The sequence below is a fragment of the Oryctolagus cuniculus genome, chromosome 7 (genome assembly GCF_964237555.1).
Source record: "Oryctolagus cuniculus chromosome 7, mOryCun1.1, whole genome shotgun sequence".
NCBI lineage: Eukaryota > Metazoa > Chordata > Mammalia > Lagomorpha > Leporidae > Oryctolagus > Oryctolagus cuniculus.
In genome coordinates this window covers 128,194,771-128,216,881 of record NC_091438.1, presented here as the reverse complement: position 1 = coordinate 128,216,881, position 22,111 = coordinate 128,194,771, and the positions used below count along the sequence as shown (strand labels likewise).

Here is a 22,111-nt window from a genome sequence, read left to right as displayed (position 1 = left end):
AGTGAGGAGGCTCTGAGCCTGTCAGGCTGTCACCTTTTATGTCTCTACTCTCCCTTCCGCCTGCCTTGGACTCTGTAGGTCCTTGATGGCTGGTTACCCCCACCCTGGGGGCCATATGCTCACTAATGGGGACATTAACCCAGAGTGTGTGCATTCCACTGCAGCCCTCCCTGCTGTGGGACTCCTTAGAGCACTCAAAGCACAGGCAGCACTGCCACCTGTTGGCCATGGCTAGCAGTGCAGCCACAGCAGTCCTTGGGGTTCCCATGGGGCAGGTGCCATGCAGATAGAGCTTGCTCCACCATCCCTGACAGTTTCAGGGGTCTGCACCTCCCAGAGCTTTTCTAGCTGCCTCTTTCACTGCCTGCCAAACTGGCTAAGCCCACCCTTGCCCCACAGGCCCCATGATCACCCATACGCTCTTTTGGTCAACAGATATTTATTGAGAATCAGCAGTGTGCAGCCGTGAGTCGCAGGCAGATGGCACAGAACTAAGCCTGAAGCCACCCTTCCTGCCTCAGGAGGGACCAAGTGAGTCTCCCATAAGGAGGGAAGAGAGTTTGTTGTTTCAGCCAAAAATCCCCTCACACTGGTTCTGGTCTTCAGGGCTCTGGAGTTAGCCTATCCCCAGGTCTTGGGATAGCATTGCTGCCTTCCTGCCCCCACTCCCCCTGCCCACTGGGCATGCAGCTTGCAGCTCCCCTGGATCCAGTGGTGTCTTGGTAAAGCGTGGTGGAGGCAGGTGGGCCCAGATCCAGGTATTCTCAGCTCCTTGTCTGGTTCCCAGCTCAGACAAGCAGTGAGGCCCGGGACAACTATTAGGTGAGTTCCCAGTGGGATCCATGTGCCTGGCACTGTGGGACTTTGCCCCTCTAGAGCAGAGGTCACAACCCCTCTCCAACCTGCTCCCTCCTCTTGGCACCTCCCCACCATTTCCACTCCAGAAGTCAAAACTCAACTCTGGCAACAGGCAACCTTTCAGTTAGGCACGATGACTAAGCTCTAAAGATCTGTCCAACAGTGTGGAGGTTCGCTAGTAAGTCTGCTAAGAGAGTAGATGCCATGGCAATGTTCTTTCCACAATTTTCTAACAAATCTGGGGCTCTCCCTCAGTTCCCCACTTTGTTAAGTTTTACAGCTAAGCCACCACAGGACTCAGCGAGACCCCCAGAGTCCTGCCAGGATCCTGGGGTCAGCAGATGCAGCACACAGGCCCATGGGAACTTCCTACTTAGGGGACCCCTAAGTCGCAGAAAGCCATAGGGGATTAAAAGAGGGCCCCACAGGTGCGGGTCGTGGGGAGGTGTCAGGCATTTATTTCTGGAGCAGAGGGGAGCCGGAGCAGGCGTCTCAGCAGTGGACACAGTTGTGCATGAAGTCGACACAGAGGCTCGTGTAGTAAGTAGGGTAGTCGCGGAGGTGGCTGACGTGGGCAGATGACACAAAGTCCACAGAGCGCACCAGGACCCGGCGTGACAGGCGTGCTTCCACCATGCGCTCCACGTCCCTGGCCAGCACTACCTCGTCAGCCTTGGAGTAGAGGTAGAGCTCGGGCCAGCGAGAGCCAGCGTCCTGTAGCCTGTCATAGAAGTGGGGGTGGAAGAGGGCAGTGAGGGGAGCGAGCAGGACGTGGAACAGCACTGCCACCAGGGCAAAGGCCACCAGGAGCAGGAGGCGCAGCACGGCAGGCCGGTGCTCCAGGATGACGGCGAGGGCCCGCAGCGCCCCGACCACGTTGCTGTCACCAGGACCGCTGTCAAAGATGGTGCCCACCACGCGCAGGTGGCAGAAGCGCTGGTGAGTGTGCAGGAGCTCCAGCACGTAGCGGTACAGCATGACGCCCGCGTTGCTGAAGACGTGGAAGAGCAGGGGCTCCTTCTCAATCTCGTAATCGAAGAGGAGCTCCAGCAGCCTCTGGGCCAAAACCCGCAGTGACGGGATGCCCAGGGACTCGGAGAAGAAGACCATGTGCCACGGGGCCGTGTAGCGGATCACGATGCAGCCCTGGGGAGAGGCAGAGGCAGTGGGGACAGCTAAGGCACAGGCCCACAACCTCGGCCTCAACCTCCAGAGCCCAGCAACACTCTAGGCCCTGCTTCTGAAGTGAGGGCCCTACTGGCACCAGCTCACTCCTCACTTCTGTTCCTGGAAGCCACCCTCGAGACCTGTTTTGGGACTAATTCGTGCCGGCCAAGCACCCTCAGCCCAGGATGGTACTTGAGGCCTGGACCTGGAATGTTTAAGAACACTTGGTCCAAACAGATAGGAGTCTCTTCCCTCTGGTTCCTCACACACCAGACTGTTCACATTTAAGGCCTTGCTGCTTTGCCATCCCCTGCTGGGCACTGTCCCCACCTCCCAGACACCTGAGAAAGCCTGCAGGCCCAGCCTTGGCCACCAGAGGCCACTTCTGAGCCAGGCCCATGGTGTGGCCCTTGCTGGTCACTGCCACTTTCCTACCCATGGCTCTGAGAGCACAGACCACACCCTCCAGACTCAGGGACCTAACACCCAAATCAATGCTTGGGTTCCTACACTTGGGGTCATTCCTCACACTCGCCCAAAAAGGCCAAATACAGTAAACACTGTTGTTCAAATTCTAAAATCTAGGCCCAACTCCCTGTAGGCTTCTTTCCCCCTCACTGCCTAGGCCAAGTATGCCCAAAACCTCCAGATGTGTCCCCTTCTAGACCAGTTAGGCATGGCGGCCAAAGGAAGTGGATGTTTGGTGCAACGGTTAAGATGCTGCTGCCTGGGATACCCCATCCTGTGTCAGAGTGCCTGATTCCAGCTCCCTGTTGCTGCACACCTGCGAGTCAGCAGGTGATGGCTCAATGGAGCCCTGCCACCTACATGGGAGACCCAGACTGAGTTCTGGATTCCTAACTTTGGTGAACCAACAGATGAACGATTCATTCATTCATTTTCTCTCTCTCTCTCTCTCCCTATCCCCTTTCAAATAAATACAAAATTACAAATAAAAGGCAGCCAGAGCCCCCCTGCCTGAGTTCTAACCTCCTGTATTCAACCTGATCCAAAGAGACAGGGCCTTTTGTCAGGGGAATCTGACCAGGCTCTGGGGTCACACCACTTACTAACAGTGTGGATAAGGAGCAACTTACTTTTTCTTTCTCAATTTGCATCTCCATGTATACATTGGGCCAGCACCCATCTAATATGATAAGAATTAAATGCAGAAGATGTATCTCAAGTGACCAAAACAGCACTGGCACAAAGTAAATTCTCAGCCAACAGAAACGAGTGATGGTGGTAATAAGGGCACAGTCCCCAAATGGCCAAACAGGGCTGGGGAGCAGAAGTGTTTGCCATCAGCTCCCTGTCCTCCCAGCCCTGAGACTGATGACGGGGTTATTGGAAGCCACCCACACTATCCCAGTTGGTCATAACTGAACGGGAGACTGTTCAGTTCCCATCATTCTTTTCTCCTGGCAGCACTGGGGTTGTACACTTCTAGAAATATTCCCATGAAGTCCAGTTTCTCCAATAAGTCAGTATCATGGGGGTGGGGCATTCAAGATTCAAAAGAAGTAGGGTAAGTCTGTGGCTTGGCCAGTAAGGCCCTGGTTAAGATGGCCACATGCCACATTAGAGTACCTGGGCTCAACATCTGGCTCCACTCCTGATGCCAGCTTCCTGCTGATTCACATCCTGGAAGGTAGCAGTGATGGCTCAAGCCACCCATGTGGGACACCTGGCCTGATCGCCCAGCTCCCAGCTCCCAGCTCCCAGCTGTGGACCCAGCCCTGGCTGTTGCGAGAATGTGGGGAGTGGAGTGAACTAGTGGCTGAGAGATCTCAGTCCTTGTCTCTCTCCTTGCCTTTCAAATAAATATTTATTTGTTTGTTTGTTTAAAAAAGGGGGCTTCAATAACAAAATAACTAATGCAATGCGTAATCCTGGGTTGGATCCTGGTTTGGGCAACCCGGGTTCTAGTCCCAGTCAGGGCGCCAGAATCTGTCCTGGTTGTTCCTCTTCCAGTCCAGCTCTCTGCTGTGGCCCAGGACTGCAGTGGAGGATGGCCCAAGTGCTGGGCCCCTGAACCCACATGGGAGACCAGGGGAAGCACCTGGCTCCTGGCTTCGGATCAGCGCGGTGTGCCGGCCACAGCGTGCTGACCACAGTGTGCCAGCCACAGCGGCCATTGGAGGGTGAACCAACGGTAAAGGAAGACCTTTCTCTCTGTCTCTCTCTCACTGTCCACTCTGCCTGTCAAAAAAAAAAAAAAAAACGGACACTTTGGGGACAATTAGGGCATCTGAAAGTGGACTGGAAACTAGACGAGACAAAAATGCAATAACATGAGAAGGTGGAGGGCATGTCTGGAACTAAAGCAAGACGCGGAAGAGTACACTCCATGGTTTTCAGGGAGACACACAGCACAGAAAAGCTGGAAGACCGTACACAGCCATAAACAGGTACTCTCCAGGTGGCAGGGTATCATGTTTTTGTCTTCTTTCTCTCTGCACCCATCCTGTCCTCCAGATGAGGAATGGAGACGCCCTGTCCCTCCCACGCGGCCCCTCTACCCGCCTGTCGCCTCAGCCTCTGCCTCCCAGAGCTTGCCCCCACCTCGTTCCCTCTTTCTGTGGGTTTGGTCCTGCCCTCAGGGTTTCCTCACCCATCCCTGGCCCCTCCTCCTTTCCTCATAGACCCTTCTTCCTCTTCCACTCCTCTAAGTGCACGTTCCGATCCGCAGGGCTGCACAAGGCTTCTCTCCCTCCTCATCCTCCCGGGAGGCTCCAAGTTCTCTCCTAACGCTCCAGTCTCAACACACAGCGGCCTGCCCAGGAAGCACCCAGCCAGAAACCTGACATTGCCTGAGCCCCTCCCTGCACCTGTGTCCACTTCCAGCCTCTCACTTAGCTGCCACTGCGCCACCTGGCGAGCCCCCTCCACGCACCTGCTCTCCACCTGCACCACCAGCCACAAGGTCCTGGACCCCCTCTGTCTTGGACCCCTGCAACCCACCCCCCTCAATTGCTTCTGGCTTCCATCCCAGCCCCTGCAATCCTCCCCCCACTCCACATACGGGACTTTCTGAATGCTAAACCCCCTGAGGACCTACTCCTCACACCTCAAGCCTCACAACCCCATGTCCTTTCCTTCGCACTCCACACCCCTATTCTTCACCTGCCCTCTGGTGCTCAGTCTAATGGAGAAGCCGTTGCACAAGCAGGCTAAGCCCCTAAGGGGGCCTGGGAAGGAGCTGCAACTCCCTGTGGCGTAAGGCAGCCTGGGAAAGGCAGGGCCACACTTGCTGGCTGCAAGGTGGCAAGCTCAGAACTGCATCTCCCGCAATCCCTCTCCCATTCCAGCAGACAGGGTGTGGGTGTGGGCCTCAGGGAGGCTGGAGGCAGTGGGGCACAGCTGGCCTGGCCTTTCTCCTGGCTGCTTTAGGGAGATCTGGGAATGAGGAGGGTGGAGCCAGAGGCCAAAGAAAGGGGCTTCCAAGATAAAACCAGGCCCTTGCCAAACCCACCACCCACTGCAGTGTCTACCTCTACCTCATCGGGAGGCCCCAGAAAGTGCCCATGACTCTGGGCATGTGAAAGGCACTCTGGTCTGTCCTAGGGCAGAAACTCACCTGGCCAGAAAAGGACAAAGTCCTGGAGTACAAGCTATGCCCACTCACCCTTCCAGGGCCCCCAGCAGGGACTTGAGGCCTGGGCTCACTCCACACCCACTGGGCAGCCCACTGAGGAAAGAGGAGCAGGTTGGGAGACGGATGGGGCTGGGCCAGGCCACCGAGCTGGTATCAAAGGGGTTATAATCCAGCCCCCACTGTCTTCCTTAGCCCAGAGGCTCCCAGCTCCCCATAGAGAGGGCAGCAAGTGCAGAGCCCAGGGGCCGGGTACCACGTGCCTGCAATACTCACCCTTTTATGGTAGATGGCGCTGTACTTGGCAAGGTTCTTGTCCTTGCAGCCACCCCAGCCCAAGAGAATCACCACCGGCTGCCGAGTGCCAGCCTCCTTCCCAGCTTGGCTGGAGCTGTTCTCTGAAACACAGACAGGCACTGTCAACACCAGAGGGCTGGGGTCGCCAGCGGGGGCTCTGCCCAATGCAGAGGCCGCAGGCAGGATGTCCGTGGGTGCCAGGCCCAGGCAGCTTGCCAGGCCCAGGCTCCCACAGGGCTCCCTCCACTGTCCTGCTCCACTGCTTCTCTGCAGGCCTCTTGGGAGCCCTTGTGGGATCAGCTGAAAAAAAGCGCATGGGGGCACCTTTCTCTCAGCCCAGGTGAGCGAGGTGGACCCTCCTCCACGCAATCTCACCTTCAGATCCGGGGGTCAGCAACCACACCCACAGCCAAGTCCGGCCCCTGCCTGTTTCTGTGTGGCCTGCAAGCTAATGTGTTTTTTTTTTTTTTTAATTTAAAAACATAGTTAAATCCAAAGATTCATATTTTGTGAGACATGCAAATTACATAGAAGTTAAATGTGAGTGCCCTAGTACAGCTCCCCTGGAACGCAGCCGCGCTCATCCAGTTTACTTACTGTCTGTGACGGCAGTGCGAGGTCTTTACAAACAGGGACCACTACCTTATGGCTCGCAGGGCCTAAAATACCTACTGGTCCTTTAAGAAAATGCTTGCCAGCCCCGTGCTGCTTCCATGGGCAGATGGAGGAAGGGGGTCTGAAGCAGGCACTGTGGCCTGCCAGAGACGAATCACGGCCTCTGCTCACTGTGGTCCAGGTGCTCTTACTACAGATGAGGAGACGGAGGCAAGTGATGCTAGGTGACTTGCCGAGGGCCCCGCAGGAAGTGCAGAGCTGGGCAGCCAGCCCCCGCTCTCCTCCAAGAAGCCGGAGCCCCTTCTGAGCCCACAGCGGGCCCCACCTCTCCCTCCGCCAGGGCCGCCCGCCCCGCAGTCTTGTCCATCAGCCTCCCCTCCCTTCCCCGCCCCCTGGGGACAGCTGTGCAGCGAATGTCTGCAGCTGGATCTTGGCTCGTCCCCTTCCAAGGACCAAGCCAGTGGGCTCTGCTCGGCTGCCACCCTGAAATTTATGGAGGCCGGCGGTGACCCGGCGACGGTAAATTTCAAGGCTAGTTAAGAGGATGGTAAATATAAATCACTAACCTTTGGACAAAAGGAAGACAACAATTTCCTGTGGAAATTAATGTGATTGAAAAGTTCAGCGTTCCTGCTCCCTAGTAGTGGTGACTCCGGCCTTCGGAGATTAACTGCCCGCACCCGCGGGGCTCCTGGGCCTGTGCAGCTCGGCCTGCAGCCCTCCCATCGAGGGAGCCGCTCACGGCCGGCCTCGGCCAGGTGCCCCATCTTCTGCCTGCACCGGCCCTTCTGGCGAAGAGGCTACGTGTGGGCCACAGTGGGTGAAGCGCGTGGCCTCGTGGGTGGTAATGAAGAGCTGCAGCGTGGGGCTGTCCTTGTCCCACAGTTGCATTTCTGAGAGCCTGGGCAGGGGGAGGGGACTCTCTCACCTCGGAGGTCAGGGCTCCCCTGCCCGCATCCTCCACGGAGACACCAGCAGAGGCTTCAGAATTTATCTCAATTACAGAGACCGCAGCCCGTGGCGGTCACATCCCCTGGTGGCCTCGGGATGTTCAAGGCTGGCTCCCGCCAGCAGGGCCGGGACATTCCCAGTGGCAGAAGGTTCAGGCAGCTTCTGCCCAGCCTCCGACTGCCCTTCTCCCGGTGCCTGGGACTCACAGTGCCCCGTGCTCAGCGGCAGGTTTTGCCGGGGGCCCCTGAGCTCATCGACTCAGGCAGCAATGGCTGACTCTTGACCCGAAGAAACTCCCAGAGCCCAGGCTGTCCCCAATGGTCTTAAAGGAGACCCGTCGGCCCTCGGCCCTCCAGCCAGGCACTTGAGGCTGCCTACCAAGGCCCAAGGTGCTCTTCCTGCCTGTGGGCACTGCCCACTCCCCTCACACGTCCTTCTGCCCTCCCAGTGCCCCACTCCCCAGGCCCATGCCTAACTCAGAGCCTTCAGCAAGACCCTCTCCCCACTGGAGCCAAGCTGCCCCCATGGAGCCTACACATGAAGAGCTCCCATTCCAGAAACTCCAGAGTGCTCTGCGCACATGGCTAGGAGTCATGGGGCCAGGAAAGGTCTCTCAAAGGAGGACACGTTGGCTGCAGAGGCCTTGAAGGCCCGGTGCGGATGTGCTCGGTGGACAGAAGGCGTGAGCAGGGGTGGCGGTGGGAGGGAGGGGATGTGACAGTCCATCTAGGACACAGCGAGCAGTGCTGGGGGCTGGAACCCAAGAGCAGGAGACGCCGAGAGCAGGCCTGGGCCAGATCCACAGGGCCTCCTTGCTGTATGCTCACTCAGCAGTCGGCACACAGTGGAGAGCCAAAGAGGATTTCGCAGTGGGGATCCGGCAGGACCTGATCCGAACTGACTATGACTTACACAATCATTCGTTTAATGTCTGTCTCTCTCCCCTTATCAAGCACACTGGACACAGGAGGCTGGGTCTATCATGTTTATCGCCACATCTCGGATGGCCAGCACCGGGGGCGGCCTCTTCAGATACCTACAAGTTACGTACTGAATAAATGAACACGAGGTTGCAAAGTGAAGAGCTGGCCCAAGGCAAATGAGCTGGCATTCTTCTTCTCCACTGCCCTCCTCATAGTAATAAAAGTCATCGCTATGGCCATTGTTACTCACTGACACACCCAGATCAGGGTTCTTCTACCTTCATGCAAAAGCCCTTGCTCATTCCCCTGGCCATGGCATCCATCCTACCACTGACATCTCCAGACCTCTGACACCCGCCCCTGGGCACTGAATGCTTTAGCCCTTGGCTCGGTCTCCCAGTCTATTACAAAACGTGCCATGACCTTGTGCAGGCAATCAAATACACTTGGCTCCAAAACTGTGACAAACCTCTCTCAGCAAACAGGGCTACCACATCCAGCACTACCTGGTAGGCGCTGTCCCAGGCGCTTCACCTATCAACTCATACCACCTTCACACTAACCCTGTAAGCAAGGAACTGGTGTTATTCTCATCTTACAGCTGACAAGCAGAGGCACAGAGGTGGTAAGTAATTTGCTCCGGGTTATACGATGGTGAGCAGTGAAGCTAAAATCCAATCCCAGGTGGTCTGGCTCCAAGGCCAGCTTACATCCGCCACTCTAGCTGGCCCCTTGGGTAGAAACGCCAAGCCTCTGGTCTTAACCAAACCTTGAGTGCCTCAGCCCCAAACTGCACACGTGGCTGCCTCCTGTGTCAACACCCAACACCAACCTCATGCACCTGCTCCTCCTCAGGAACTGCCTACCCCAGTCAGCACCCCAGTACACACTGCCTACAACCATCCTACAGCCACCCTAGGAGTTCGTTACTATTACTATTCCCATTTGAAACACAGAGTGGTTAAGTCCCTTTCTTCCAAGAACATACAGCCAGGAAGTGGCAGAGCCAGTATCTACTCTGTGGGCTACCACAACCATGCGGTCCCTACCACAACTATGCTACCTCCACCTCCACCTCCACCTCCACCTCCACCTCCACCTGGTCCAGGACCTGGTGCTCCGGGTTCACGTTTCACTCATGCCCACTCCACCTACGAGTCAGCTCACTGTTCTGTTCCAGAACCCCCCAATCCTGCCTCATCATCCCCACCACCCCTACACACTACAGTTAGAACACTGCGCTGACAGAATTCATGGTTAGACAGGTAGGAGGCTGCTGTCACAGGCATGGCAAGAGCTGGTGAAGGCCCGACCCACCCACAGCAGCAGGGAGACAGGAAAGGGGAGGGAAAAGACAGGAGACAGAGTCACAATTTTGAAACATGCATCAAAAGTCTCAAAAATATGCTTGTAACCTCACTTCTGAAACAGAAAGATGTTGAATCACACAGGACATTCAGTAACACGTTAAGCAGATAATAGATACAAATGTAAGAGCTAAAACCATAAAACTCTTAGAAAAAAACACAGGAGTAAGTCTTTGTGACCTTGGATTAGGAAACAGTTTCTGGGACATGACACCGAAAGTATGAGGAACAAACAAACAAATAAAATAGAAATACTGGGATTTCATTAAAATTGAGAACTTTTGGGAGCAGGTGTTGGGCACAGTGGTTGAGATGCCGCCTTGAATGTCCACGGCCTGTTTTGGAGTACCCAGTTCAAGTCCCGGCTGCCCGACTTCTGATCCAGCTTCCTGCTAATGTACACCTAGGCAGCAGATGATGGCTTGAGTACTTCCCAACTGAGTTCCTGGCTCCTGGTTTCACTCTGGATCAGCTCTGGCTATTGCAAACAACTGAGAAATAAACCGGCAGATGGAAGATATCAATCCATCTCTCTCTCTTTCCCTTTCAAACAAAAATGAAAATAAGTTTCGGGGGCCAGCCCTGTGGCGTAGAAGGTTAAGCCACCTGCAGTGCTGGCATCCCATTTGGATGCCGGTTCAGGTCCCAGCTGCTCCATTTCTGATCCAGCTCCCTGCTAATGAGCCTGGGAAAGCAGCAGAAGATGGCCCAAGTGCTTGGGCCCCTGCACCCATGTGGGAGACCCGGATGAAGCTCCTGACTTCAGCTTGGCCCAGTGGCTGTTTAGGGAGTGAACCAGAGGATGGAAGATTTCTCACTATCTCTCCTTCTCTCTCTCTAACTCTGCCATTCAAATAAATAAATAAATAAATCTTTACCACATTCTATACTGAAGCATCTGGGTCTACGTCCTTACTGCATTCCTGATTCAAGCTTTCTGCATCCCTAGGATGCAGGAGGGGACGACTCAACTAGTTGGGTCTCTGCCAATGGCATTGTAGACTTGGATTGCATTCCTGGCTTCCAGGCACTTAGGGAGTGAACCAGCAGATTAGGAGCTCTCTCTTTTTCTGTCTCTCTCTCTGTATCTTAAATAATAAAATAAATAATTAAAAGCCACAATGAGGTACCACTTTGTATGCACTAGAATGGCTATAATCAAAAAGTCAGGTACTAACAAATGTTGATGAGGGTATGGAGAAATCAGAACACTCACACGTGCTCATGGGAATGTAAAATGGTGTGGTCACTTTGGAAAACACGTAGGCAGTCATCCCACAAAAACAAAAAACAAAAAACCACAGTTACCACATGAGCAATTCTACTACCTGGGATATACCGAGGGGTGAAAATACAAACACACAAAAGTACATGAGGCCCAGCCAGTGTTGTGATGCAGAGGATTAAGCTGCCACCTGTGACTCCAGCATCCCATATGAGCGCTCCACTTCCAATCCAGCTCCCTGCTAAGACATCTGGGAAAGCAGCAGAAGATGGTCCAAGTGAACAGGATGGACTTCCAGGCTCCTGGCTTCAGCCCGGCCCAGCCCTGGCCATTGCACCATCTGGAGAGTAACCAGTGGATGGAAAATCTCTCTCTCTCTCTTTCTCTCTCTCTGTCTCTCTCTGTAACTCCCTTTCAAATAAATAAATCAATCTTAAAAACAAAAACAACCATTTGTACGTGAATGTTCCCAGCAGCTTTGTACATAACAGCCAAGGGCTGGAACAGTCCTACCACCTGTGACAGAATAACCAAAATACAGCAGCTAAGTGAAAGAAGCCAGACAAAAGGCCACATAGTGTGTGGTTCCATTTATAGAAAACATCCAGACTAGGCAAACTGACAGAGGCAGAAAGTAGATTCGTGCTTTTCAAGGTCTGGAGGAAGAAGGAAATGAGAGGTGACTACTAATGGGTGCAGCGTTTCTTTTCCAGGTGATGAAAAACGTTCTGAAATTAGATAGTGGTGATGGTCTCACAATTCTATGAATATATGAAAAGCCAATGAAATGCATAGTTTATGGTATGTGAATTATATCTCAATAATGCTATTATTTAGAAAAATAACAATAATTCATTAAGTGGAAAAGCAAGCTGAGCAGGGGGTAGTACCACAACCGAACACACACACACACTTATGCAAAGAAGACGCACCAAGATTAATAACAATTATTTCTGCAATGAAAGGCAACTTCTTTTTCATATTTTGCCCATTTCTAACACCAAATATGCATCACTTTTGCAATGAGAGTTAACAATGACCAAGGCAGTGGTCCAGCAGAGCCAAAAGCACTGGGGAAGGCGAGGAGGTCAAGGGTGCCAGGAGCCCCTGGGCAGTGCATGGCTGCTCCTCTCCACCCTGGCACCTCTGCAGCACACCAAAGACCCTGTCCTGCAGAATTCTCAACAAGTGACACGGACACCCATAACACAAGAATCCCCACCGGCATTGTTCCACGGTCCAAGCCATAAGGCATAAATTGGATTGTGTGCATCCCAGGGGCATTTGGGGATGGCAAAGGGAAGGGCTGACAAGGCGCAGGGCCTGTGCTTTTTGGTTCGAAAGCCGGAATTGAAATACAAAGAACCTATGTTTTCTTTTTAAAATGCAAAGAAAGGATGCTCCATTTCCTCTGCTCCCCAGACACGCCTTCTGGAGTCTCACAATTCCTATATTTAAACCAAACCGTTTTGTTTCAAATTCCCTTTTTCAAAATAACAGCATAGTAGAGCAGCACGGTATCTAAGACACCATGAATGAAACCCTGTCTGGGTTCAAATCTGGCTCTGCCACTAAGCGACTGTAGCACCGACCTTGAGCAAGTTCTCCAAGTGTCAATTTCCTTATCTGGGAAATGGGGAGAGTAATACAAAGCATTAAATAAGACGATGACGAGAGCGGGCTTAGCACGGCACCTACCACAAAGAAAGAGTTCAATAAATCGAAAGTATTATTACTGCAGGAGCAAAGCATGCTCACTGCAGAAAAAGTACAAAATGAATATCCAATAAAATTGGAATCAGACTGTTTGTAATCTGCTTTCTTCCGTTTAGCAATATATTGTGAACATCTTTCCCTGTCAGTTTATATATTTCTACACCATTATTTTTAGTGGCTGCAGAGCGGCTGTGGAATGTTTCATAATTTATGGGGCCCAGTCTCCCATTATTGGACATGATGCTATTTCCAATTGTTTGCTGTTATAAAAAACACTTGAATGGACACCCCTTTCTTTATGCATGTCCCTGTTTCCTGCAAATGGCATTGCATTCAGGCAACCCTTCCCAACGGCAACTGACGTGTTTGCAGGCACCGGCCTTGGAGTAAGGCTCCCCAGCCAAAATCTGGGATTACTTTGGGCAAGACTCCTCGCCTCCCCCAGGCATCTGTTCCTCATCTGTAAAGCGGGATTAAGCATTCTCCCTGCTTCACAAGGTGCTGGTGAGGATTAATGAAATCCTGAAGGGAGCTCCTGCCGGGCCTGCCTTGTGAACAGGGCAAGGTGCACAGTGGAAGTACCACAGACACCCGGAGAAAGGGAGGCCCACCAAGGGCGCGTCAGGTCTGGCTCTGGCATCCAGGGCCCAGTACAGCACCTGACCTCCAGTAGACGCTTTAGAAAGGGTTTTTGATTAACAGGTGAAATTAATTAATTTGCAAGTGGGCAAAAGGGAAGGCTTGCAGTAAAGTCCAGGGCTCTACAATCCCTGGCCTCCTTCTCCGGAGTCCCCTTGAGACTTTCTGCTTACTCCAAGAGCAAGACCCCTGTCCCAGCCCACTAATTCTAAGAATGAGTGATTTTTTTATGCTTATTGACTATGAGAGCAACCGGGTGGCTTTGAGCAGGCTATGATCAGGGGACCTGGTGGGACCCGGCTGCCCATTTCCTGAGTGGAAGGAGGACAGTGCAGCCGGGGCCCGAGATGTCACGTCAGCTCTCTCTGGGGCCCCCTGTGCTGCAAGTGGCTCCATTCAGTGCACTTGGCCCCTTACCCCTGCCAGGCCCGGAGAGCAGCGAGTAACACTGTCAGTACTGCAATGACAGTAACACAGTGCTCCAGGGCCACAGGGGAAAACCTGCCCAAGGAAATGAAATGAGAGCTGAGTAGGAGGAGAGACCAGGATCAGAAAGAAAGAGGAGGAGGGCAGATTCCAGGGCAAAGGACAGGCTTCTGCCATGGCCTGGGCAGACTGCCCTTGGCAAGAGCTGCCAGGGATGCTGGCTGATGGGATTCCCAGCAGGGGAACCCTGGGGTGCCCAGCCTGGTCCACAAAGCCCAGGGCTCTGAAGGACCCCACATCCGAAGCTGCCCTACAGCCACTTAAGTGCCAGCATCAGCCACCACCCTCTGTCCACTCATAGCCGTGCTGGGCTCTGTGGCTGGATTTTCCAATATGAGGGGAAAGCAAGTCTAGAAAAAAAAAATGACCACCCTACATGCTTCCCTGCCATTAAACAGTAATTGCCAAAGAGAGACAAGCTCTGGAGCCCACAAAGACCATCCCTCTCTGTGCAGTCCCATCAGCCTGGCGGTGGGCTCCTGCAGACGGCTCGCAGTGCCCTGAGCCCCTCTGAGGCGTCCAAGGACCCCAGCTCAGCTCTGGGGCAGGCACTGTCCGGGGGGCCATTGGAGAAGGAGGCAGCAGAAGCTCTGGAGGACGCATGAGCTACACTCTCGAAGAGAGGAGGGGAGCCTGCTCTGGGCCGGACCCAGCACAACTCAGCTGCCACGCCATTTGGATACCGCCTGTGAGAAGGCCTCACGCCTGCCCCACATCCAGCTCCCCTGATGGCAGCTTGGCAGGAGCCTCTGCTGAGGCCCCAGAAACTAGCCCAGGGCCCGGATACAGCAAATGCTGAACCCAGAGCAGAAATGACTGGCAGTCCCATGGTGGCTGAAGAAGGGGAACTGCCTTCTTACAACCCATTGCCTCCAGCAGGCCAGGAGGTTGGGGGGAAGCCCCCTGCCAGGAAAGGGTCTGGCAGCAACAGAGGGGCCTCGCAGGACAGAGGGCCGGAGACTTCTTCCAAATCCAAGACGCAGCTTCCTGAAGCCGCCGGGGGAGCCCTGGCAGAGGAAACACCCAGACGGGGCACCTGCTCCGTGCCGGGCACACACATCCAATCACTACCTTGTGGACACTCACAAGCCTGTGAGGCAGGCACTAGTATTAAGCCCATCTTCCAGCGAAGGGGTCGGAGACTCGGGGAAGTTCGATGACTGGACAAAGCTGGAGCTGGTCAGAGGCAGAAATGCGAACCAGGCCCCCAGGCTGCCAGCTGGCCAGGGAGGGAGGCCCCTCTGGCCTCCTGGCCACGCAGGAGGCTGCCCCAGCCCTTTGCTGCTGAAGGCTCTCCAAGGGCAATATTAACTCACTTCATCTGCGGATGCCAAAACTGTCAAAAAGTATTTTCACTTCTACAAGCCCAATAGCCCTAGGCCAAGAGACCCCGCTCCAGGGAAGAGCAGCTGGCCTGTAGCCGTCTGTTCCTTGGGCACCCAGGGGCTGCCTCCTTCTCATTGACTCCAGCCAAGAACACAGGTGAGGGGTCGGGAAGGCTCTTCCAAAGGAGGCAACATCTGAGCTACGCCTTGAATGACAAGCTGGACATCAGCGAGGGGCAGCGTGGGGCAGCGGAGGGCAAAGGGCCTTCCAGACAGACAACAGCAGAAGCAAAGGCAGAGCAGCAAGATGTAGATGGAGAATCCCAAGCTCTTTGGGGGCTGCCACAAGATAAAACCCCAACTGGGGCCGGCGCTGCGGCTCACTAGGCTAATCCTCCGCCTTGCAGTGCCGGCACACCGGGTTCTAATCCTGGTCGGGGCGCCGGATTCTGTCCCGGTTGCCCCTCTTCCAGGCCAGCTCTCTGCTGTGGCCAGGGATTGCAGTGGAGGATGGCCCAAGTCCTTGGGCCCTGCACCCACATGGGAGACCAGGATAAGTACCTGGCTCCTGTCTTCGGATCAGCATGGTGCGCTGGCCGCGGCGGCCATTGGAGGGTGAACCAATGGCAAAAGGAAGACCTTTCTCTCTGTCTCTCTCTCACTGTCCACTCTGCCTGTCAAAAAAAAAAAAAAAAAAAAAAGCAGCCAGAGGGACTGGTGCTGTGGCATAAGAGGTGCAGCACTGGCATCCCATGTGGGCACAGGTTTGAGTCCCAGCTATTCCACTTCCAATCCAGTTCCCTGCTAATAGCCTGGGAAAAGCAGTGGAAGATGGCCAAGTGCTTGGGCCCCTGTGCCTACATGGGAGATCCAGAAGCTCCTGGATCCTGCTGGCCCAGCTCTGGTCGTTGATGCCATATGGGGAGTGCACCAGCAAATGGAAGATATTTCTCTCTCTCTCTCTCTCTCTTCTCCTTTTTTCTTTCTAGTTCTGCCTTTCAAATGAATAACTAAATCTTAAAAAAGAAAAAAAGTTGGGGCTGGTGCTGTGGTGCAGTGGGTTAATGCCCTGGCCTTCAGCGCCAGCATCCCATATGAGCGCGGTTCGAGACCCGGCTGCTCCACTTCCAATCCAGCTCTCTGCTGTGGCCTAGGAAAGCAGTAGAAGATGGCCCAAGTCCTTGGGCTCCTGCACCCGTGTGGGGGACCCGGAGGAGGCTCCTGGCTCCGGGCTTCAGATCAGCGCAGCTCCGGCCATTGCAACCATCTGGGGAGTGAACCACTGGATGGAAGACTTTCTCTCTCTCTCTCTCTCTCTCTCTCTCTCTCTGCCTCTCCTCTCTCTGTGTAACTGACTTTCAAAGAAATAAGTAAATCTTTAATTTAAAAAAAAAAAAAAAAAAGCAGACAGAAAAGAGGTTACCTATGAAAATCTGTCAATTAAACTGATAACTGGCTTCTCAATTGCAGTAACACAGGCCAGAATAAATAGAATACCATCTGGTCGGCACCACGGCTCAATAGGCTAATCCTCCGCCTTGCGGTGCCGGCACACCGGGTTCTAGTCCCGGTTGGGGCGCCGGATTCTGTCCTGGTTGTTCCTCTTCCAGGCCAGCTCTCTGCTGTGGCCCGGGAGTGCAGTGGAGGATGGCCCAAGTGCTTGGGCCCTGCACCTGCATGGGAGACCAGGATAAGTACCTGGCTCCTGCCTTCGGATCAGCGCAGTGCGCCGGCCTCAGCGCGCCAGCCGCGGCGGCCATTGGAGGGTGAACCAAAAGGAAGACCTTTCTCTCTGTCTCTCTCTCTCACTGTCCACTCTGCCTGTCAAAAAAAAAAAAAAAAAAAAAAAAAAAAAAAAAAAACAACAACAACAACAAAAAACACCTCTACATTAGGAAGATCCACTGTGGCAGCCACACAGAGGCAGGGCTGCTGGCAGTGAGGCCGGGGGCACGAAGGCTGGCGACACGCTGGGCTCACACTCGCGGAGCTGCAAGCCTCCTGACTCCCAGGGAGGCCAAACTTTCCATTCTCCGGGCCCCCAAACCTACTCATGCTGCCATGGATGCAAGCCTGCTTTAGAGGTTTTGTGGCGCCTCCCACACATCTTTCTTTAATGACATGCCTGTAGGGGGGAAACAACGCTAATCTTAAAGGCCAATTACTAAATTTACTCCGCGCCTGGCCCTATGCTGGCTTCCTTACACAAATCATATCAGTTGCGCCCTCAACAACACCACTTTGCAGAGGAGGAAGGTGAAATTCAAAGCCAGCAGCTTACCCAAAGTCCCCCAAGCACTAAATGGAGGCGTCAGGATTCCCAGAGTTCTACCTGACTACAGAGCCTGCTATCGTAACCACTGCCCAGAAAAGTGCACGGGTGGGCTAAGACTTCTGAGTCCCCGGCTCCCTGAGAACCCCCGCCCCTGCAGGAACCCCTGTCCACGGAGGTCGAGGTGCCTGGCAGTGGGAAACCCCATACCAAACAAAGGAATCAGAACGGACCTTGCCCCCAGCAGCATTCAGCTACGAGATAAACAGGGGCCAGGACCTGAGACACAATCCCCACCCCGGACTGGAGGGACACAAGGGCCCAACCAAGCTGCTGACGCAGAGAAGGGGCGGGGCTCCGGAAGGAGGAGCGTCCTGGGGCGGGGCTCACAAAAGGGGCGGGGCTCTGCGCCCCGCAAAGGCCAGGCCGACCCTATGAGGGAGGGGGCGGGCCCCGAGAGGGCGGGGCCGCGAGTGGGGCGGAGCTTCTGCTGCGCTCGCGACCCACAGACTCGCGGGGTCCCCTCCCCACGACTGGACCCAACCCTCGTTCCATACTCTGGCTCCAGAAGGGCTGATCCGGGATCTCGATGGTGTAGTCCAACTCAGCCGAGGCCATGGTGAAGGTGCTGCACGGGCCTCCCGCCGGAACTCCCGCTCGCGCACCGGCGCCTCAGCCGGGCGCCTCCTGGGCACCACCCACCTCCCCCGACACTGCCCAATCCCTGAGCTGAGCTCTGTGACCTCCCGCCCTAGCAACCACCGAGTCTCTCCCAGAGCCTCTTGCCGCACCCGACCGCTGTGCCCTAGCAACCATGCCCCGCCCCTCCCTAGCCCTGGCCCACAGCCATTGGCTGACTCGCTTGTTCTGGATCAGGTATTGGTCAGCTGGGACGCCGATCAGGAAGAGTCCCCACCTTGCTGTGGAGGTAAGAGTCGCTGTGAGTTGCTGTAGTCCAGGAGTGGGAAGGGTCTCGTCAGAACCGGCGTTTTGTCCTGTGAGGCAGTTACTTGTGTAGCTACGCCTGCCTTTTACCAGCCGCGGCTCCGAAAGCTGTAGGTAGAAAACTATGCCAAGGCCTAGGGGGCGCGCGCCCACCCACCCTCCGCCCAGTGGGGCCAAGGCACATTCTGGCTGGTGGGTGGGAGGCGGTCTTCAGTTGGTGACTTTAGAGAATACCCTGTTTGTGGGGGGGACACCAAGAGTTTAGGGGTACCACTTTCTTGCACGTATCTACTCATTTAACAAGTATTTGCTGCGCACCTATTATGAACTAGAGATAGGGCTAGTCAGGTTCCTGGGCTCTGGTGAGGTTCAAGCTTTTGGCTCTGACTTCCATAAATCTTAATGGGAGAGGGAGAGAAATCATGCGTGGCCAACTCTGTGTGTAGGGAGTAAATACCACAGGAGAGTAAAGATTTTATTTTTAAAAAAATTTATTTGAAAGTTATAAATAGACAGAGACAGATAGAGATGGATCTTCCATCCACTGGTTCACTCCCAAGATGGCTGCAACAGCCAGGCCTGGGCCAGGCCTCAGCCAGGAGCCTGGAGCTTCATCCAGGTCTCTCACGTGGGTGCAGTGGCCCAAGCACTTGGGCCACCTTCTGCTGCTTTTCTCAGGCCATTAACAGAGAGCTGGATGGGAAATGGGGCGTCCACATGGGATCCCGGCATCACAGTCGGTGGCTCCACCCACTGGGCCACAGCTCTGGCTGGATAAGAATTTTATGAACTCAGAATCAGAGAGAAGGAACGCTTATGGCGGTGGGGTGAGCCTTGAACGGCTTGTGGAGGGAGGGAGGGAGGGCAGAGGACTCCTTGGAGGAGTCCAAAGGGGAAAGTGAAGGAAGAGAGCCAGCAGAGTGAGTGAACCCGTGAGAGAACAGTTAGGCACAGATCCAGAGGAATCCTTGTGCCAAGCTCAGCTTTGAGCTTTTAGGGAGATCTTGCTGATGGGGAAAAATTTTCCAATGGACTCTACACCTGTGGAACAAGGGCTTAGATTTATCCTGAGGATAGCAGAGAGTCACTGAAGGCTTTGAGCAGGTAACAGATTTGATCTTAGAAAAATAAGTGCAGTGAATGGATTGGGGGTTGGAGAAGTTATTTCAGTGCCGAGGAAGGATTATTTATGATGATATTAATCATGGAGTGGTTCGGCCAGTGCTGCGGCTCACTAGGCTAATTCTCCGCCTGCGCCGCCGGCACACCAGGTTCTAGCGCCGGATTTTGTCCCGGTTGCTCCTCTTCCAGTCCAGCTCTCTGCTGTGGCCCGGGAGTGCAGTGGAGGATGGCCCAAGTGCTTGGGCCCTGCACCCCATGGGAGACCAGGAGAAGCACCTGACTCCTGGCTTCAGATCAGCGCGGTGCACCAGCCGCGGTGGCCATTGTGGGGTGAACCAACGGAAGGAAGACCTTTCTCTCTGTCTCTCTCTCTCACTGTCCACTCTGCCTGTCAAAAAAAAAAAAAAAAATCATGGAGTGGTAAATGAAATGGGGAGGAGTGAATGGATTTCTTAGACTCTCATAGCCAGCAAGAGCTGGACTTGGTGACTGGGGTGGAGAAGAAGTAGAAAAAATGAAGAGATTCTTGATGTGGGCAAAGGAGAGTCCTCTGGGTTTTTAGGAGGGATTTAGTTCTGGGAATGGTGAATATAAGGTACCAAAGGAATGTCCAAGCAGAAATGTCCAGGAGGCAGCTGAATTTGCCCAACTGGAATTCACAAGAGAAGTCTAGGTCGGAGGTAGAAATGCGGGGGCCTTTAGGGCCTTACAGATGGCAGCCACACAAGTAGATTTGTTGAGCTTACCCAGGGAGTACGTATAGAGTAAGAGGAGAAGAGGATATATGAGACAGCCCTGAGAAGCCCCCAAGTTTAATGGTCTGGCAAAGGGGGGGGGGGGAGTGAATTGCAGAGGTAGCTGAGATGAGGTGACCAAAATGGTAAGATAATCAGCAGTGGAACATTCCAGAAGCCAAAGTGTTGAAACCTGATGACTAATCAAATAAAATAAGACCTGAAAGACTCCACTGGATTTAGAAACAAGGAAGTTGTTGGTGAATTCAAGTGCAGTTTCAGTGGAGTGTTGGGAGCAGAGGTCAAATTACAGTGGCTTTAGAAGTGGATGGAAAGCGAAGACTGCATGTACATACACTTTTGAGAAGTTTGGCCATTTAGGGGAAGAAGTTGAGAAGACAGTTGCTAGGAGACGTGTTTTTATTCAGATGGGAGCAATGCTGTTGTCATAGATCCAGCAAATAGGAAAAAGATAAAATTACACATGAAAAAGATAATTAAGAGAGTAGTGCCCCTGAAAAAAGGCATAAGAGGGGGCCAGTGCTGTGACGTAGCAGGTAAAGCTGCCACATTCAGTGCTGGCATCCCATATGGGTGCCAGTTCGAGTCCCGGCTGCTCCACTTTTTTTTTTTTTTTTTTTTTTTTTTTTTTTTTTTTTTTTGAGAGATAGAGTTACAGACAGAGAGGGAGAAACAGAGGTCTTCCATCAGCTGGTTCACTCCCCCAAATGGCTGCAATGGCCAGAACTGGGATGATCCAAAGCCAGGAGCCAGGAGCTTCTTACAGGTCTCCTACATGGGTGTGGGGCCCAAGCACTCAGGCCATCTACCGCTGCTTTCCCAGGCCATACCAGAGAGCTGAATCAGAAGAGGAACAGCCTGGACTCGAACCCACACCCACAGGGGGTGCTGGTTACTGGCTATGCCACCACACTGGCTCCTGCTGCACTTCTGATCGAGTTCTCTGTGCCCTCAAGAAAAACCTAGAAGAAGCTTCTGGCTCCTGGCTTCGGATAGGCCCAGCTCCTGCTGTTGCAGCTATTTCGGGAGTGAGTCAGCAGATGGAAACATCTCTCTCTCTCTCTCTCTCTCTCTCTCTCTCTCTGCCTCTCTTCCCTGTAACTCTGCCTTGCAAATAAATAAAAAATAAGGCCTAAGATAGGAGATCCAAAGTGTTGGAGGAGAGATCCACTTAAAAGGGGGAGGGAACCATTTGGTGCAGCTATTATGACAATATTTGGGATGCCCACATCCCATATGGAAAGAGTCTTGGGTTACAGTGGTAGCTCCACTTCTGATCCAGCTTCCTGCTAATGTGCACCTTAGGAGGAGGCATCAGGTGATACAAGAACTTGGGTCCATGCCACCCATGTGGAAAACCCAGATGGAGTTCATGGCTCCTGATTTTGGTCTGGCCCAGCCCTGGCTGTTGCAGACATTTGGAAAGTCCCTCTCTGTCTGTCTGTCTCTCTCTGTCTCTCTCAAACAAAAATTAAAAAGAAAAGTTGGAAGGACATGTGCATTGTGGCAGAAGGGTAACATGTATATTGATATTAGTATGTTAGTAGATTTGGTGGCAGGAAGTTGAGGCAATTCTTGTTTGGTGATTTCTATTTTCTTTGTGAAATGGGGACATGGTATCAGGCAGTGAGGATGAGATTAGAGGTGATGTGCCAGGTTGGAAAGAGCAGAGAGGTTGAAACAGCAGCAGTGAAAATGGGAAGGAGATGACTTAAGGTAGCACACAGATTTGAGGGCAGTTGTAATGGCCCTGTTGAAGTTGGTGACCATTAATTCATAACACCAGTAGTCTACATGGTTGTATAATATGCATTTTTCCCCTAACAGCATCAGCCACCTAATGATGGGCACGG

At 53.6% G+C, this 22,111-nt stretch overlaps 1 protein-coding gene and 1 long non-coding RNA gene across 4 annotated transcripts; one reads left to right on the top strand and one right to left on the bottom strand.

Annotated features, from left to right (window-relative positions):
- Positions 1-422: 422 nt before the first annotated feature.
- Positions 423-18,266, bottom strand: TMEM53 (transmembrane protein 53). 3 transcript variants are annotated; one of them, XM_008265359.4, is made up of 3 exons: positions 17,994-18,266; positions 5,897-6,018; positions 423-2,004 (listed from the first exon to the last, which is right to left on the bottom strand). In XM_008265359.4, exons 1-3 carry the CDS (start codon positions 18,052-18,054, stop codon positions 1,351-1,353), a joined length of 837 nt encoding a protein of 278 aa, XP_008263581.2. In that variant the 5' UTR covers positions 18,055-18,266; the 3' UTR covers positions 423-1,350. The 3 variants fall into 3 exon arrangements, with proteins under 3 accessions (XP_008263581.2, XP_051713832.1, XP_051713833.1); XM_051857872.2 differs by lacking the exon at positions 17,994-18,266 and adding an exon at positions 17,670-17,803; XM_051857873.2 differs by lacking the exon at positions 17,994-18,266 and adding an exon at positions 17,446-17,552.
- Positions 17,976-21,215, top strand: LOC138850662 (uncharacterized). Its single transcript, XR_011390740.1, has 3 exons — positions 17,976-18,061; positions 18,313-18,364; positions 21,082-21,215. It is a non-coding gene; the product is annotated as an uncharacterized lncRNA (long non-coding RNA).
- Positions 21,216-22,111: the final 896 nt, after the last annotated feature.

Excerpts from the sequence above, each read along its gene's own strand:
- TMEM53 (XM_008265359.4), bottom strand. The coding sequence starts at position 18,054 with ATGGCCTCGGCTGAGTTGGACTACACCATCGAGATCCCGGATCAGCCC. Across the intron at positions 6,019-17,993 it reads TCAGCCCTTCTGGAGCCAGA|AGAACAGCTCCAGCCAAGCT; the intron begins GTATGGAACGAG and ends TCTGTGTTTCAG. Across the intron at positions 2,005-5,896 it reads GCGCCATCTACCATAAAAGG|GGCTGCATCGTGATCCGCTA; the intron begins GTGAGTATTGCA and ends GCCTCTCCCCAG.